The 19,630-nt window shown below is 39.0% G+C and overlaps 1 protein-coding gene across 6 annotated transcripts in view; it reads right to left on the minus strand.

The window, feature by feature from the left end:
• Window positions 1–19,630, minus strand: part of LOC105472457 (multiple EGF like domains 10) — a 394,760-nt gene that overhangs the window by 46,355 nt on the left and 328,775 nt on the right. For all 6 annotated transcript variants that reach the window (XM_071098507.1, XM_071098508.1, XM_071098510.1 and 3 more), the window contains 4 exons: window positions 17,150–17,396; window positions 15,127–15,247; window positions 11,250–11,386; window positions 3,007–3,219 (listed from right to left, as the gene is read on the minus strand). In XM_071098507.1, coding sequence (XP_070954608.1) covers window positions 3,007–3,219; window positions 11,250–11,386; window positions 15,127–15,247; window positions 17,150–17,396 — 718 coding nt within the window. The remainder of the gene's footprint in view (window positions 1–3,006; window positions 3,220–11,249; window positions 11,387–15,126; window positions 15,248–17,149; window positions 17,397–19,630) is intronic.

Consider the following 19,630-nt stretch of genomic DNA (forward strand, 5'->3'; position numbering starts at 1 on the left):
TGGGAATAGTTGTCATTTTATAAACACATACAACTATATACATATATTCTAAGAAACTGTTCGACTTAATAGTTGAATTATGACAAAAGTCCAATACTATATAATATTGGCTGAAACAGCATCATTGAACTTCCTTTTATTCATTTCCTTAGATGTTATTAATGCTCAAATGTACTGACAATTATGTGACATTTGCAAATAGGTACATCCGGATTGTCCATAGCTATTAAATATCTTTATTACCAAAACCAGTTAATCTATCTCTCTATGTTGCATGTGGAATATTATTAAATCTCAAATTTTATTTTCTTGTTCAAAATCATTTCCATCATAACAGTTAGTTTTCAGTTGAAAAGTCCAGGTCACAGTGAATGTCTTTAGGCTCAATAATGGTGCTAAAGTTTAAAATACTAGTATTACTTATAAATATATTTAAATTCCTTTCAGCCCTATGATAGACTGCAAAATAAAATGGCTACAAATTCTTTGCAACACCTCCCATCGAGAGGTGGGGTATATTGAATCTGGACTTGGTTAGATGACTTGCCTTATCTAAAGGGATATTAGCAAACTTGACATAACCAAAGGCTTAAAAAGTGTATGTTGGGGGTCTGTACTGTCTTCTGTTACTTTTAGAAGCCAGTCAACATGTGAAAAAGCCCAGGCTAGCCTGCTAGATACTGGAGATGTGTAGCTCAGTCACCCCCATCACCCAGCCAAATGCCAGACACGTGAGTGAGGATATCCAGGACCAATCAGCCTACAGTTGATCTGCCAGCTGAACACAAGGAGACCAGCAGAACCACCACCAAGCTGAGCCTAGCCCACATAGTCAAGGCTCAGTCAAGGCAAAAAATCATCAGTTAGTAAATAATTGTTATTTTATGTCATTAGGTTTGGAATAGTTTTTTTGTTGTTGTTTGTTTTTTAATGCAGCAAAAGCTACCTGATACAAACCTTTACTCAACTATATGGCTACAATATATGTCAATGTGTATATCCATAGAACTCAATATGTACCTAAAGACAATGCACATTATTAATTTACATTGTATTTGTTATCTCATTAATTATAGCGGAAGGTTTTAGTACATCATAAATTATGTAACAGCAAAGCTCCACTTGCTTGATAAATGATAATGTGAACAAACTAGACTTTCAATTAATACAAAGATTCTATGCCTTTTGATTTGAAGGGACCTTGGGCTTCCAGGAATTTTACAAATAGAAGTTTAAGATACAAGAACTAGATAGCTGGCTCCAGTGATGAATTCAACAAGATAGAGTCATATAATCAATATTAAACTTGTTTTAATAGAAATTTGTAAAAGCTAATCTTTAAAAATGCCATCCATGATTTACAAAATCATGAAAAGACTGATTTTTAAAAATATTCGGATTATTCGGTATATATTATTAGACAGATTTTAGTGTTATTGATCTATGTAATTGTCAAAAAATGTCATGTACTGCTTTGTTAACACATACATGCTTAGGTACATATGACCTATGTCAAAATTACCACAGTATTGCCATCAATTAACTAATTCTCCACTCTGCACCTTGCCACTACTAATAGGGCATCCAATTCCAACAAAATCAACATGCTCTTTTTTTCTCCAGTTCTTTTCATAGCAGAGCTCTTTCTTTGCATAGATTTATTATTCTATTTGATTTCAATTGTCTCTACATACAACAAAACAACACACCGGCGTAATGTTCTTAGTTGTCACTACATGAGGCTTACTTTCTGCTGCAACAAGACTTATACTGTAGGAAAGTACCCAAAATCATAACTTGTCCCGAATCCTGCCAGCTCCTTAAATATTAGGGAGTTGAAAAACAAAACCCTGTGGAGATTATTCATTTTTATTCCCCTAAATATTTACGTAAATGTGTCAAGTAAAGAAAGGCAATATTTTCCAATGAAGAAAACCAAAGTTGACTAATGTGGCTTACAAAGTTACTTGAATCATATTTTGAGAATACATTTCTTTCATATGTCCCACTAAAATGTATTCCAGCACACATACACACGTGCACACGCACACACACAGAGTGCAAACTCTATGTTTTTGTTACTAACAATGGTTTACAGAAGAGACCAACCACATGGTTTTGTTTACTTTTAACTTCTGTGCATTTGGGATTTGATGTGGCTACGAATTATCTTTCAGAAGTATAAATGAAGTAACAGCTGTACTGAATGCAAATAAAAGTAATTCTAGTAAGATCTGAACTGCTATATAACGCACTACATTTTTGTCAAACTCAGCTTTTCCAGCAGTCTGCAAAGGAGGCCCAGAATTCTGAGTTATGTGTATCTGGTCCCTGGGGGAGGGAAAGAAGAAACAGGGGTAAGAAGATATTTTCAGGGCAGACGAGGTACAGTAGGGTGGGTGGGATCGGGGTTTCCTGTTCTCAAATTCTTCGAGAGGTTTTTGAGCTAAAAGTCTCTTGTGAGTTCTATGTCAGAGTAATCAGTTCGAAAAAGATATTTCACATGTGACAGCCACATGTGAAGCACTTTCACAAAACTTCCACCAGTACACTTCCTCTCTCTAGCCTTTTTTTTTCTTCCACAGATGTGCTGTCAAATAAAAGATGCTGCAGTAAGAATCATTTTATGATATTTTTGCATACTAAACTTGGCTGAACTCCTTGTCTCTCATTGCATCTTTGCTTCTAAGGGAATGTCACAGAATCCCTTGCTTAAGGGAAAGTTCTACTAACCTCAGCAAATTTTGTTTTTATCAGTGGTCACTAATAGAGAATAGAATTTGCTATCCACCAGTAACCATTGAACAATTTTGGCACCTTGGATGTGGACCATCACACATTAAGTTAAAAAGACTTCCTTTTACTTGGCAATTCCTGCCCAGAGTAGCCTAGAGGCAAGAGGGGGCTTGGGGTGAGAATCACTCTATCAATCCCTCCTTCCAAATCCTGAAAACCGAGGTTAAAATTTTCACAGGACACGTCCTTCCAGGGGAAGCTGACACTCACCTATGAGTGTTGTCCAAGTGGCAGGGGCACTGTTTGTCACATTTGATGCCGTAGAGCCCCTCAGGACACAGGCGTGCTTCGCAGCGCTCACCAGCAAAGCCTGCTTCACAGAGGCACGCACCACTCACATGGTAACACTTCCCTCCATTGACACACTGGCAGGTCTCAGCACAGAGAACGCCATAGGTCCCAACAGGACACTCATCCTGGCACCTACCAAGCAAGAGGCGGGAGCAAGAAGAAAGATTAGTTAGTGCCATGTGAAAATAAATGGTTGATCCAGAATGGCTTCGTTATGCATGAATTGAAGCTGCTTTTTGCTGTTGCAATTATTTAGTGATTGTCCCATTACAGGGATGAAAAGCGTTAAGATACATTACTCTGGCTAAGTATACTCTGGCTACATATTGTAGTAACAGCAGCATGACCTGTAGAAAACAAAAACAAAACAACAACAAAATGAAACCAAAACAAAAATACAAGCTTAGGACATGAGGCATGTTTACACTTAGTGCTTGCCAAAGTTATACAGCACTTTAGTAGATACTAAGAAAACGAGAAAAGAAATTTTCAAATGTTAGTCCATAATGATGAAATTTCAAAACATACTTTCCCAATTCCAAAGAGAAAATTTTGCGTCAAATTTGAAACTAAATTTTAATTCTCTTGGCTTTCATGTGGACATTAATTTTTAATCTTAGCCATGTTTCTACTTTTATTAAAAGCTGAATGGTAATCATTGCTCCTCAGTTAGAAAGTTCTTTAACTAATAAGCCAAGTCCTCTTTAGATCCGGGAAACTCCGAGCTACCAAAATCTGACGTCCTTAATTCCAACATGGGAAGTGCCTGCCAGTAGGAAGGCTTGGAGTTTTCTAACACAAAATGTTTGGCTAGTGGGGTATTGCCCTCTGTTGGGAAGAAGGGCTGCCAAATGGCAAGGAGTAAAGATCAGCCCTCAAACATTCACTTTATTGTCTTTTTAAAAATGGCATTGGAGCTCTGTCCAAGAGAAAGGATATGCTCTAGGTAAGGTGAATGAGGTGGGAAGCCGAGTTGCTAGAGGGAATCATGATAGAAAAGAGAAAATGATCTCTCTTGCTCCATGGAAAGCACAAATAGTTCTCAGACTAGCCAAGTTTCTTTTTGACTAGGCCAGGTGACTGGCTCTCTGCAGCAGAAGGAGAGCTTTCTGCCAAGGGAGGGAGACAGGGCTTTGCCCAGCCGAGCATTCGCCACAAGAAGGGTACACTTTGTCTCGGCAGCCACTTCCCATGTGGCTCTCAAGTCAGGCCAGAACCAGAGTCAAAAATGTAGGTCAGCCTTGCATTTTTTAGATCTGTATAATGTGAGCAGCAAGGCATAATGACAAATTCAAGCACACTTAAAAGAAACAGAAAAGAAACATACTTCAAAGAAACAGTGTTTCCACAACTTTGCATATTTTTAATGATAGGGTACAACAAGTAACAATACCAGGGTGGGAGGAATTCTATTTTAGTGTAGAGGACAAATCTTGATTTTTTTTTTTTTTTTTTTTTTTGAGACAGGGTCTGCCTCTGTCACCCAGACTGGAGTGCAGTGGTGCCATCATAGCTCACTGTAACCTCAAACTCCTGGGCTCAAGTGACCCTCCCACCTCTGCCTCCTGAGTAGCTAGGACCACAGGTACTCACCACCATGTCAGGCTAATTTTTAAATTTTTTGTAAAGATGAGGTCTTGCTATGTTACCCAGGCTGGTTTCAAACTCCTAGACTCAAGTGATCCTCCCGCCTCAGCCTCCCAAAGTGTTGGGATTATAGGAATGAGCCACTTGGACCAGCCCCTTTGATGCTTTTCTGGTTACCTCTGGCTCTAGCATATATTTAATGTGATGGAGACAAGGAAAAGAATCTCATGTAAATTTAGTTTCACAGATTCTAGATGTCTTCAGGTGTATTTGTCAACAGGTAGAACCTTCAATTGCTCAACAAACCATTAGGAAAGTTATGGAGTCATTGAACTAATACTCAGCATAAAATAAAATGTGTGCCTAAAAGTTATACATGGATATACCTATTTTTGGACCGGAGTGTATTTTTAAAAGGTGCTCTTTATTTTTAACCTGTAAGAAGCTTCAATAAGCCAAGTCATCGAGTTTATTCCTTAAAGATGTAAACTTTAAAGAAAGAAATGCTTAGGCACAATAATTTGGCCTCATCATGGCTCCTACTGAAGGCTGTCAAGACAACTTTTCAACCTGTTAGATTTTCTCGCAAGTCAGTATCAAAAGGAAAAAAGGTAAAGATAAATAATATAACTTTCCGTCTCCCAAAAGGATTTGAAAACAAACCCTAACGTTAAATTTTAAACTATCTTCATGATTTCAACTTGGTAAAAAGCACTGCTTAAAAGTGGTTGAAAGTGGTATAGATTGGAAGCCTGGGAAAGTATCTGTTACCAAATTACAGGGAACCAGTGTGTTTATTTTATCATATCTTGGCAGAGACTTCCTTTCTCAGGAAAAATAAAATCTATAATAGCTGGCCTTGACCCACATTTACCTTTTTAACCTACAATTAAACACACTACTAGTTTGTATTATAAAAATAAAACAAAAAGTCCTATTTGAATGTTACTTACTAAAGCAGCCATTATTTAAGCTGGATTCATATTCCCATTTTATTTTTTGTCAGTGTTGTACTTGTAGGACAATCCTGTTAATAATAGTTATGTCTGCTTCTATCCACCAAAGGAAAATGGTAGGATATCTTTCTAGAAGTATATATTTTCCATCTTGAAAATAAACATAATCATGAAATAGCTGATGCCTTTCTGATTGACTGCATTAAAAGTCTTTATCAAGCAGTCTTATCTTCTTTTTGGTCCCTTTACTTCAAGAAGCACCATTTCCCAACAAATTTTATGACCTTAATGCTGTTTCTGTGGTCCCAAATGGAACAGGAAAAGCTCTCAAAAATCGATAAAAGAGAAAACACGTTTTCTTAAGACAGTAGAAAAGTAATAAAGATACAGTAATAAATAGCCATAGTAGAAATATGGAAATTTGGGGTTTCTAACTTTTTTACATTTCAAGTAATGTCCTAGAATTGGTACGAATGGATAAACATTAAGTAAAGTATTAACACATCAATTCCCAAAACCAATGAGGGTCATAGACTTGTTTTAATACCATTTCTATTATTATGTTGCATGTCATTGTGAACTTAAGGAAAGAAGGAAGTGAGTTAACATGTAAAGGGTGACAGGTACCGCTTTCATGCCTGTCCTAAGCATGTCCTTCCCTAGAGTGATTGGAATAGTCAGGCCAAACTATGATTTAGTGTGAAAGAATCGCATTCCTCATTAAACCTGGGATCCATGAATCAGCTGCCTACCTTTCTAACATCTGGAACTGCTGCTCTGGGGGAAATGTAAAAAGCACTGGGAAAGAGCCAAGGTTTCCATGCTCTTAGACCCAGGAAAGAGTTCCTCCATTGATGACCAATGCTGCATTCCCCAATTCCTATCTATAATTTTTGACTTCACCTCCTTTCACCCACATTTATCTTCACCTTCAGGGTACTATCGAACACAGGCTTGGCAGAGCTGTTTTGGGCTTCACCTTAACACAGTTCATCACTGAGTCATGCATCCTTTCATCCAACTAACACTCACTGGCACCAATCATGTGCGTGGGCCCCTACTAGGCTATTGCAGGACCCAGAGTGATCCTATGGCAGCACCATCAGCATGTGAAACTCTTTTAACCCCTTCAGAAGAAATTTTTTGAGGATCTGGAAGCCATCATCTCTTCACTCTTACTTGACTGTGTCATGTTACATTTACTCACCACAATATCCTCTCAACCTTTCCACAAACCTCAAAGCCTTTTATTTGGGCATCCCATGCACTGCTCTGCCAGCCTACGGGGTGCCTGTTTGGATTTTTCTTATTTCCCTCTGGCCGGGAGGACTGTCCCCACATCCTGGGAATGCTGTGCAGGCTCCTAGGACCGGCAGCCCTCTGCCCTAACCTCACTGATCAAATTTCGCTGACTTCTCAACACAAGGGAAATGGCAAGTTAAGACCCCAGCCTGTCAAGGCCTTTCTCCCCACACCTCCCGTCACGGACTGCCTCATAGACGTTCACTGTTGTCTTTTCATAGTGACAAATGTGTTTGCTGTCTTTGTGTGTGTGTGTATGTGTGAACTCCAGAGCCTAGACAGGGATGACAGCTGAAAACAGGAATCATTTCACTGGCTCATCAGAAAAACAATAGTTATAAGAGCAGCAGGTCCAGAAGCAAGTTCTCTCTTTACTTGCTTTCTCTTTCTCTGGCCCCTGGCCTTCCTTGGCTCAAATGTAAAACGTATCTGAAAATTAACTGTTATTCCCTTTCCCTGTATTCCAGATGAAATATGTATAAGCTCATTTGCCTTGTATGTTTATTGTTCTTGTGCTGCCTCTAATTTGAAACTTAAATCCCTAGAGGGCAAGAAAATAATTATATTGCCATTTTAGTGCCCTCAAATATGACAAGAAACTATTATTAAGATTGTGTTTGGTCTTGTGCCTCCCTTATCCCAACTCATTTTTCTATAATAGGATATTAAATGGATCCAGAAATTATCTAACAGCCTAATCTATCCAAAATACAACCTAAAACTAGGATGTCAGTTACAAAATCTGAGTAGTCCAATTACATGTTATAAAAACTGTGTACTAAGAATGTCAACAATTCATTGCATGAAAAATTAAAGGAAAAATATGTAATTATATTAGCAAAAGACAAAAAGTCATTTAATGAAATTAAGCAGCTACTATTAACAAAAGATTTTAATTAAAAAAAGGAATTTAAAAAACTACTTAAGAATGAAGAAAATAATTTACCAAATACCAATAGCAAACATGAAACCATGCTGAAGCCCTTTCCAATAAATTCAGGAATAAGACAGAGATTTTTACTTTTACTGCTGTTTGTCAACATTAATTTGGAGGCTCAAATTTATGCAATAATTCAAGGAAATGAAATAATCATTATACATATTGAAAAGAAAAGACTAACTTATGTTTATTTGTAGATGATATGATGGTACAACTAAATAACTCCAGAGTTTGCTAAAAACAACATTAAAATTACCTTAAAAGTTTGGTATTATGAATAAATTAAAAAGTAACTAGTCAAAAGCAAGTTTTTCTGCAACCTGAAATATCCAATTAGATGCAGAAATGAAATTTTAAAAAATTACATAATACTCAGAAATAAATTTAATAAGAAAGTACAGGGTCTAAGTTGGAGGGAGGAGGGAACAAACCTGACAGTATCTTATTAATAGTCATAAAATTATACCAGGATTTTAGAAAGAGAAAAAATAAGGGGAAAAAAGTTGAAGGAATTCTTAATTCAAAGACATCATAAAAAATAATGATAGCTAATATTTATACAGCTCATAAACATCACTCAAACTGATAATCACTAGTATTTACACAGTTCATAGAAATCGTTCTAGAATAATAATATCTAACATTGATAAGTTCCAGGACTGTTTTAAATGTGTTAACACACTAACTTATTTAATCCTTACAACAACCCTAGAGAAAAGTACAATTATTATTAGGATGTTACAGACAAAGGTGTTTCCAACGCCTATAATCCTAGCACTTAGGGAAGCCGAGGCGGGCAGATTGCCTGAGCTCACGAGTTCGATACCAGCCTGGGCAACACAGTGAAATCCTGTCTCTACTAAAATACAAAAAATTAGCCTGACGTGGCAGCGTGTGCCTGTAATCCCAGCTACTAGGGAGGCTGAGGCAGGAGAATTGCTTGAACCCGGGAGATGGAAGTTGCGGTGAGCCGAGATCGTGCCACAAGACTCCAGCCTGGGGGAAAAACGAGACTCCGTCTCAAAAAAAAAAAAAAAAAAAGGTGTTTCCAGGGACACATTGACCTAAACCTAGATTCCAAATGGTTGTTTTTAATCACTATGCCCTTCTGCCTCTCAAGTCTCTTCTCAAATCCTACACACACATCCAGTGAGCTTGGCTACCTAGTCTTGCAGGACATGAGAGATTCACGAGCATTGAAAGAAGGATGCATACATCAAGTTAAAAAACTTCTGCACAGCAAAGAAATCAATCAACAAAGTGAAGAGACAACCCACAGAATGGGATAAAGTATTTCCAAACTATCCATCTGACAAGGGGTTATAGGTTGGTGCAAAAGTAATTGCAGTCTTCACCATTACTTTCAATGGCAAAAACCGCAATTACTTTTGCACCAACCTAATAACCAGACTATACAAGGAGCTCAAACAATTCTGTAGGAAAAAGTCTAATACTCCAATCAAAAATAGGCGAAAGATTTGAATAGACATTTCTCAAAAGAAGACATACAAATGGCAAACAGGCATATAAAAATGTGCTCAACACCATTGATCATCAGAGAAATGCAAATCGAAACTACAATGAGATATAATCTCAAACCAGTTAAAAATGGCTTATATCCAAAAGACAGGCAACAACAAATGCTGGTGAGGATGCAGAAAAAAGGGAACCCTTATACACTATTAGTGGGAATGTAACTTAGTACAACCACTATGGAGAACAGTTTGGAGGTTCCTCAAAAAACTAAAAATTGAGCTACCTTATGATCCAGCAATCCCACTGCTGGGTGTATACCCAAAGAAAGGAAATCAGTATATGGAAGCATATCTGCACTCCTAGGTTTGTTGCAGCACTGTTTACAATAGCTAAGATTTGGAAGCAACCTACATGTCTATCAACAGACGAATGGATAAAGAAAATGTGGTACATATACACAGTGGAGTACTATTCAGCCATAAGAAGAATGAGATCCAGTAATTTGCAACAACATAGATAGAACTGGAGATCATTATGTTAAATGAAATAAACCAGGCACAGAAAGACAAACATCACATGTTCTCACTTATGTGTGGGATCTAAAAATCAAAACAATGGAATTCATGGACACAGAGAGTAGAAGAATGGTTACCAGAGGCTGGGAAGAATAGTGGGAGGGTGTGGGGGAAATGGGGATGGTTAATGGGTACAAAAAATTAGAAACGGCTGGGTGTGGTGGCTCATGCCTGTAATCCCAGCACTTTGGGAGGCCGAGGTGGGTGGATCACGAGGTCAGGAGATCGAGACCATCCTGGCTAACACAGTGAAACCCCGTCTCTACTAAAAATACAAAAAAAAAAAATTAGCTGGGCGTGGTGGCGGGCACCTGTAGTCCCAGCAACTCGGGAGGCTGAGGAAGGAGAATGGCATGAACCTGGGAGGTGGAGGTTGCAGTGAGCTGAGATCGCACCACTGCACTCCAGCCTGGGTGACAGAGCGAGACTCTGTCTCAAAAAAAAAAAAAAAAAAAAATTAGAAAGAACTATTAAGACCTACTATTTGATAGCATAATAGGGTGACTATGGTCAATAGTAACTTAATTGTACTTTCTGAAATAATTTGAAGAGTGCAATTGAATTGCTTGTAACTCAAAGGATAAATGCTTGAGGGGATGGATACCCCATTCCGCATGATGTGTTTAGTTCACATTGCATGTCTGTATCAAAACATCTCATGTACTCCATAAATAGATACATCTACTATGTCCCACAAAAAAAAAAAAAAGAAAAAAATTGAAGAAAAAGAAGTAGGGTGTGCAAAGCACTCTGAGATAACAGTTTACCATTTAATACAGAGGATGATGAACAGGGGCAGGAAGACCCACACAAGCACAGCCAGTTTTTCCTGTTTCGTGTGGGACCAGAGGGCCCTATAAGTCCCAGCAGATCTGACTCTGTCACCACCACACAATCTAATGATTGACATTCTCAACAGAACACTGAATCATAAGAAAGTCACTTCATACTTTTGAAAGGTACCTAAGTACACATCCCATTTAAAAATAAATCTATCCCCAAGCACTTAAAGTGTAAGTGGCAGTCCTAAACACTCAACTCTCTAGAATGACATTTTCATCATGGGTTCTGAATAGCTGATATTTTATGGTTTTTTTTTTTTTTAGTGCTTTTTCTGTTATTTTCAATTTACCATTGCTATTTATAATTCAGTTTCTATACACTGAATTAGGATAGAATCTGTCAAACACATTGAGGCTGTATAGCTACTTCTGAAATATTATGGAACAGTCATGGACACATGGTATTGAAGATGCTCCCTGGACCCTACAAACTTTCCTTTCACATCATTATGAACAGTCAGAGAAATACAAGGGCATCCCTTACCGTTCCCCTGTGTATCCTGGACTGCAATGACATTGGCCTGTGGCAGCATCACACGTCCCTCCATTATGGCACTGGCATTCTTGGGAACAGTTCTTTCCGAAGCGACCCTCGGGGCAAGGCTGACCACATACTGTGCCCTGCATTCAAAGAGACTTGGAAAATTAGATGGGCCTCCAGCCAGGGAAAGACGACTGATGGATGAAGAAGAAAAGAGAGGAAATAGAAAGGAGGGATAAGGGAACAGGGCTGCAAGAAAATTAGATTGGGGAATTTTAGAGCACATAAACTGTTCATCATCTTTAAAACGTTAGAAACATTAAATTGACTTCATTACTCAGTAAGCCCAAATCTCAAGATACATTCAAAGATGGCTGAATAGTAATATTAAGCAAAATCCATATTAAAAACTGAAGTTTAAGACAAAGTTACATCAAACTATTATGGCAACCTAAGGAATGTATAAATCCTCCTGATGTTTTTCTTTGTGTCTTACATGCACAATAAGTCAACAATACTTATTGAGCATCTGTTACATAAATGGCAACATCTGCCGCACACGGAATATCCAAATGCTTTACCATATGTTCTAGAGAAAATACACATTTTATCATTGACGTTATTTCTTAAAATGTAGCATAACACAAGATTGAAATTTTGTGTACCTGAATTAACAATCACATTGCCAAAGAAAGACTTTTACAGGAATGAACCTAGACATTTATTTCAGAAAAAAAACATTTTATTTTCAGCAGATTCAACAAGCATTGCTGAGCCAAGATCAATAGGAAACTTATTTCCTGGAGAGAAAAACCAAGAGAGTAACTTGGATATTTCTCCTCACCCTAGAGGCTGTCCATCTTGTCAAGCAGTCGTTATATTTACTCCAATCCTGCGTGGATAAGAATAAGATACTGTACCATTAACTCAATGAAATACTCTGTTTTCTTCTTCACTTGGCTGTAACATTTGGGCTCACAGCTTCTCATCTATTTATTGGACTTATAATTAGACAAACAACATATCCCAAATAACAGGGATTTTTCTAATGTTTTTAACTATTGGAAGCTGTTGTTCTGTCCTCCCTCTCTCTAAAAAAAGGCAGACTGTGGGCACTCTGAAATTGGAGGCAAGTGAACACCAGATGGTTTCCTAAATGTTTATTCTGGACAGCATAAGCAAATACATTTCCTCTAACTCCTGGCTACCCACAAAGGCAGTTGGTGTGCTAATTAAGTCTCCTCTGGTGGTTTCTAGCTATCTACAAACGGGAAATTTCTTCCACAGACTCTTGGAATGGAAAAGGCCTTTGAGAGATGATTCGAATCAGCACTTAACTGAGAATCATCTACGTGCCAGGCATTGAGCTAAGCACTGAGAATCAAAGATAAGGTAACAATCCTCAATTAGCTCACAATATGGGGAAGGGGACAGATGTAAAAATCACTCTAGTCTCTCCACTCCAGTCTGACATGGTATACTTAGTGTGAGGTAAAAGCATGACTGCAGAAATAATGTACTGAAGGTCGGTCTGTGGTAAGCAGGGGTGAAAATTCTCCCTCTCTCAGGGCCTGACTTAACTACCCATAATGGTCCCACACAAGCTTCAGAAATGCACTGAAATATTTTCGTGCATAAGGATTAACATTCACAAGCAGCCTTAAAGAGGACATGATTTCTCTTAGTTGAAATACGAAGGTATGTGTGTATAATAGGAATATATATTCAACTTTGAAAAGCACATAGGATGACAGCACAAATAACATGTTATAAAGGAGAAGTATAAGTTGAAAGCTCAGCTACACCGGAGAAAAAAACAAGCTGAAGGATTTTTGAAGCAGAAGTAAGGTAAGGGGCCCAGGACACAGAGAAAGAGGTGAGGGGAGGCTCCATTGGGCCGCTAGAGAGGGGTCCATCTGTCTACATACTGGGACTCATAACCCAAGCCTGCAGTTACCATTTACTCACATCCTGACCACCCCAACTGAGAAGAGCTTCAGCCTCAAGGCAAGGCAAGGCAACTCCACAGACAATATCTACACAGAAGTCCTAGGAGTAAAAGGCCCGCAGTTCCTTATCCAGAGAGCATGGGGTTCTCAACACTCTGCTGCTCCAGCAAAACACTTTCATCGCAGAAGACCAACGCTGGCCAAAGGCTGAGTATAGGAAATGAAAGAATAGAAGGAGTCAAAAATAACCCAGCATCTTTACCTCAGACAACTAAGAGAGAAGTGTTAGTTTTAACCAAGACAAAAAAGGTAGAGGAGGAGTAGCCTTACAAAAGGCTTGGGTATACAAGTTTGGATTTATTAAATTTATTAACATCAACTCTGCCAGGCCTGCTCAAACCTGCTCAGCACTCCTTAAACAGCTTCTCTTTCACCTTGTCCTCATCCTCAGGCACTCAATTAAAGTTCTCCTCTCTCTCAAACTCCGTTGCCTCATGCTGTGTCTCCATGCTTTGCCTCTAAAATGAACTTTGTCTGGGCTACTCATCATTTCTGACCCTCTCAGATCTGATTTTTATTGTATACTTGCCCCAGTGGCCTTGACATCTTAAACTCTCTCTTACTTCCCAAGACCCTCATTGAAAAATGAACTCCAGTTCTCCTTTGTTCCACAGCCACAAGAAAGGGCAATACCAGACCAATTCTCCGCCTAGGTCTGGCTGTAGAGACTCTAGCTTGGACATTGCCCAAACAGATGGTGGCTTTGTGTCTATAGGTTATCAAGGTTGGGGTGACAAATATAAATCTAAGCTCAAGGCAGGTAAGATCAACATCTAGGAAAACCATCAAGTGCTTCTTAAAGCTATGGGTCTGGATGAGATTGCCAGAGTGGATTTATGGTGAGAAAAGAGAAGGACAAAATCCTGTAATGAAGTAGTATGTAGAAGAAGGGGAATTAGAAAAAGAGATCTTTAGTATGAAAGGTAAGAGAGGGGATGATTAGAAAAATAGAAGGCAAAGGAATTAAGGAACGGAGGTTGGTGATCAACAGAAAGAAAAGCTTTGGAGAAGTAAAGCTGAATGAGAACAGAAGAGTCTTGGCAATTCAGTCCCTTGTAACCTCTGAAAGAACAGCTTCAGCACTGCTCATGGAAATAGAAGGTGATAAAAAAAAAAGTCAATTGCTCTGTTAAATAGTTTGCTAATGAAGGAAACAGATATTGGTTGCTCACTCATCTGCCTTCAAGCAGACATAGGCCTACAAACCAACTCAGAGAGATGACATCAATATTATTCTATTTCCTGATTTCAGATGTCTAATTTGAATCTAATTGTTACTGTGTATTCTACGTAACTCTAAGCATGTGAAATTGCTACATGAAGAAAGGGTACCCTGGTCAAAGTTTGGAGAATATGTTGAATAGCCTCTTCTTGGATTATCACACCCAAGGCTCTGAGAAGTCCTGCAATATTTGGTAAATGTGGTTTACCTCAATGTATCCCCAGATTTATATGATTTTTTTTTCACATGACACTTATACTGTTGAGAATAATGTTCCCAAAGAACAACAGCAACTCCTGGAACAAAATTATGAAAATAATTATTAAATAAATTCAGTGTTTATCAGCACTGACTGTCATGTGAGACTAGATATTTGTCTCTCTTTTTGTATCTTTAAGGGAAATGCAGGACAGATGGCCACTATCCTTTACATGACAACCTTTAATGCACTTCAAGTCTAGGACTAAATCACCTTCTTCTGTTTCCTCAGAACTGAAGAGCTTCGGCTTTAAAATGGCTTGAGTCTTTCCAATTTTCAACCATCATGGTAACTTTCTTTTGTGCTAAAGTCTCCTGCATGTGTATTCACTGAGTATCCTGGAATGGGTGACTTTGGGGCGGGGGCAGAGGAGGTGGGAAGGAAGCTTACCATCCAGCCAGAAGGGCAAGAGCATTCTCCAGTGACGTGATGACACACTCCTCCATTTTGACAAGGGCATCTCTGCTCACACTGTGGACCATGTTTACCAGGAGGACAAAGATCCTCACAGCTGAGGGATTAACATGTGACAAAGGACACTGTTATTTCCCAGACACATGATCCTCAGGTTCACAGGCACAACAGCGCCCAGGGTCCCCAAAATAGACAAGCTTTCTGTGTTCAATAATCGCTTCATTTAATTAATTGACATCAAGAACATTAATCATATTGCCTGGAAGTGTCTTTGAGGAGTCAACCAGTCCTTGCCTTTGTTTTGGGGTACTTTCTAATAAAGCCATTTCAGTTGGAAGAGAAGCTGTCCTGTCTGAGAACACTGAGGAAGAAAACTGGCCAAACACTCATTGGTGACAGGAACTTTTCATGTAACTCTTATAAAGCGCTTGTGCTCCAATTTAAGTCTACCTTTGTTTATGTGTTTGTTCTATTCCCAAAGAAAATTGAGATGTTGCACATCACACCCTTTGTGCACATATTCATCATTCATTTTTTTCATTTTTAAAATTGTACTTTAAGTTCCAGGATACATGTGCAGAATGTGCAGGTTTGTTATGCAGGTGTACATGTGCCATGGCGGTTTGCTGCATCTATCAACCTGTCATCTAGGTTTTAAGCCCCGCATGCATTAGGTATTTGTGCTAATGCTCTCCCTCCCCTTTTCCCCCACCCCCAGACAGACTCCGGTGTGTGATGTTCCCCTCCCTGTGTCCATGTGTTCTCATTGTTCAACTCCCATTTATGAGTGAGGACATGCAGTGTTTAGTTTTCTGTTCCTGTGTTAGTTTGCTGAGAATGATGGCTTCCAGTTTCATCCATGTCCCTACAAAAGACATGAACTCCTTCTCATCATCCATTTTTGGCGTTCTCTCCTCCTGACTGACAAGTTTCCCTTCTCTCACCCACCCACGTGTCGCATGGCCCTTCTTCTCTAAGCCTTTGTCTTTCCTGGTCTCCTGGGAATTCGCTCCAAGTTTCCCAGAGCCCAGTTCAATTGTGGCCTTGATGAAAACCCATAAAAGCAATATTAACCATTAAACAGTTTGAGATAATCTTCAATTCTGAAAATCAGGGCTTTCTAGGGTAATGCAATTTTTTTCTTTAGCTCCACTCTACAGACATTTAACACTGTTGGCAGGAAGTGTTTACCTAATCAGCCATATTTTGTTTTTTCAAGTTTTAGTTCTGTGATTTATAAATGTAATTTTCTCGGTAAGAGAATAGCTTTTTCTATCTCTTACTTTTTTTTAGCAACTTCTGCCTCTTAATTCTGTTGGTAAATAGAAGTGAACTGAAGCATGCCCTTCCCACAAAATAAAGACAATGGAGGTTAAGTAGTTGCTTGAATGTTCCTCAGAAAGAATTAAACTGTGTGTGCACATAATCTACATAGATGTAATACATATATCTTTACATTCACAAAGCAATATGTATACATGGGCATTAAATAACGTATGTATCCCTAAGAGTTAATCTTTTATTATGGACTATTTTTAACACCTTCCTCCTTTTCTCTTCTAATGCACTGAACCCACCCAGCTTTCCCCAGCTATTTAATTGCCACAAAGAGCAAAAAGACATGGACCATTAACACCCAGCAGTATAAATGAACGTAATCTCGGGAGATCCAAACAGAACCCCAAATATGCCCCAACAACCCCCAAATAGTGCCATTCAACACAACATCCTGACTGACCCTCTTTCTCTTTGCCTTGCTAAAAGGAAAGCACGGAAGCTGGACCTTAGATTCCGGCTGGGCTCTGATGTCCAAGAGCCAGCAGCAGCAGCACCTAGTGGCCATCACTGCTGACCTCTGCATCTATGCCTGCAGCCTAGACCCATCAGTAACTCTTCAGGCAGCAATGCAAACTGAAGCTCAAGAAATATGATGGCAGCAGCAGCATGAATGGAGAGGGTGGGTGGGCTCCGCTCTGCTGCTGGGCAGCATGTGACTTACAAGGCTCCGGTGTATCCTGGTGGGCAGCGGCATTCCCCCGTGACGTGGTCGCAGGTGGCTCCATTCTGGCACTGGCATCTCTGATGACAGTCGTTACCATAAGTGCCCTGCTCACAGCGGTCCTCACAGCGCCAGCCCCGGAAGCCCGCAGCACAGTGGCAAGCCCCGGTGATGGGGTTGCACAGAGCCCCATTTTTGCACTGGCACCGGCTGGTGCAGTGGGGACCCCAGTGATCACCATCACAGGCTGAGGTTGGGGAGAGAAACAATGGATATCAGAGCATGGGTGTGGGTAAGGGAGAACCAGATTTCTTCTCCTCTTGGGGAGAATGGCTTGGTGCCCTCTCATCGCCATTCATTAGCTGGACATCAGGGTCCTGGCCCCAACCCATGGCAATGCTTCACAAACTGGTGCTCAGCACCAACTGGGCCACCTCCTATCACTCCATTGCTTAACTTCATTGCAATCATGTCAATAAAAAAATAAAAAGTGCCCATGCGTTTACTCAGACTGTGTTCTGAATCCAGAGTGTGGGGTCTGATGTGGCTGGAGAAATGGGCTAGGGGAAGAGCTCAAGGGTTCTACAAGGAGAGCAGGCTGGCTAGGCAGATGGGAATGATCAGCTCATGCAGGGACTTTTTTTTTGCATATGAAGGGGTTTGGATTGCATCTTGTGAACAAGGGATTGGTAGTGAAAGATTTTAAGCAAGAAGGGAGAGCACAGGTTTGCCTCCTCCTAGGTGTGTGGAAGGAGTTGACGATGAGAGGCAGAGAGATGGAGCAGGAAATATGGCAACAGTCCAGATCACCGTCACAGGCAGTGACCATGAAAAGGGAGAGGGGACCCAGAGGCAGAGGTACTGGGGAGTGGACTGACCCTGCTACAGGTCTGGGCCAGAATCCCAAGTCCTCTAAGAAGGAAACTACTGATTTGCTTTTAAGATATCAGTCAAAACATCTGTGATTGGAAGGTAATCAGAATTACCGATCAAAAAAAAATAATAATAATAATGGGCAGAAAAAAATGGAGAAATATGCTTAAATACATTGACATATTTAAAAAAATAAGACATGCCTGAAGCTGAAGAATGCACATTAAATAAAAAGATAATAGAGAAACAAAACTGGGTAAAAGACAAAGGAAGAAAATAGCATTTGAGAGATCTATTTAAAGTGCAGTTCCAAAGAAAAGAAAGAGAGGCTTCAATATAAAAGTCAGTGAGTAGAAAAGGGGAGCAGGGAAGGAAAAAAACTTCAATTCCAAACATTCTAAAAAATTAGAGATGGTGATGATAAACAAAATGTGTACTCTTAATATGTATTGCCAAGCCAGCAGCATATTTATTTATTAGATGCTATAAAAATCACTTGAAGAAGAAGCACCCTGCCTAGAGCTCTTAGAATAAACTGCTTTATGATTAAAAAAACAGTTTCATTTCGTAAAAATTTTGTAACCTCAACAGACCTGGAATAAATTGTTCAAAAGAAAAAAAATCTAGGTACACAGCAAACAACTCATCAGAAGTACTGAAACTGTCTTCCAATATTAGAATCTACCTTTGATTTCATAATATCAAAAGGTTTAAATGAATAATTCTGTTTTTAATCAGTATGACTTTGGTCTCATTAGTACTTTAATAAACACACTTTAATACAATTAAAAACAATGAGAGAGAATTATGGAACCTAAAGCAGATCAAGAAAGCAATTACCTAAGAACTCACAATCTTCTTTCACAAAATAAGATTAGGTGGTAGTTCCAAAATGAGACTGAAGCCTAATTGTTATTCATATGAGTTGTTTCTTTTATTGCCTATGGATATGGACAATGAGTCTTTTTTCCATTGTAATTCTTTTAATCTAGGATCTTAAAAGAAAAAAAAATCTTTAAGAAAATTGCATGGTATGTTCCTTTTGATCCTCTCAGCTACCCCAGGTAGAGAAGACTCCGTCCTGTTTTGAAGGGCCTCCGAAATAAATTACACATGCCTTTGTAACTTGTTACTTGATTCATCAATCCTCAAGAGTAAGAAAAATCATTCCACATGAGCCAAATTCGTTATCTTATCATTGAATCCTTTTCTTCTCCTGACTTTTTCACAGTATAGTAAACCAGTTCACCACTGTCCTCTATATTAAAAATGACCTTATTCACAAACATGAATGCAGCTTGGCCTGCTCTTCTCTAAATACTACAACTCTAATACTTTTACTTAGTTTCAAAAAGTTTATTTGGTTTCATTTATCCTTTTACTGAATGCTCTCCAAAATTTCCATGTCCCTCTTAACTTCTAGGAGCCTCAGATATTGAATTAAATATCTGTCAACTCCTTATGTTCAGTGGAGAATTGTTGACTGACAAAAAATAAATTTTACCTAATAAAATTACCTTGATACAAACAGCAAGATCATGTCAAAAGCACTTTAAAAAATCATGGTGGGTTATTACAGAGTTTTCCCCCATGTGACACTGTGGTCTT

The sequence above is a fragment of the Macaca nemestrina genome, chromosome 6 (genome assembly GCF_043159975.1).
Source record: "Macaca nemestrina isolate mMacNem1 chromosome 6, mMacNem.hap1, whole genome shotgun sequence".
Taxonomy (NCBI): domain Eukaryota; kingdom Metazoa; phylum Chordata; class Mammalia; order Primates; family Cercopithecidae; genus Macaca; species Macaca nemestrina.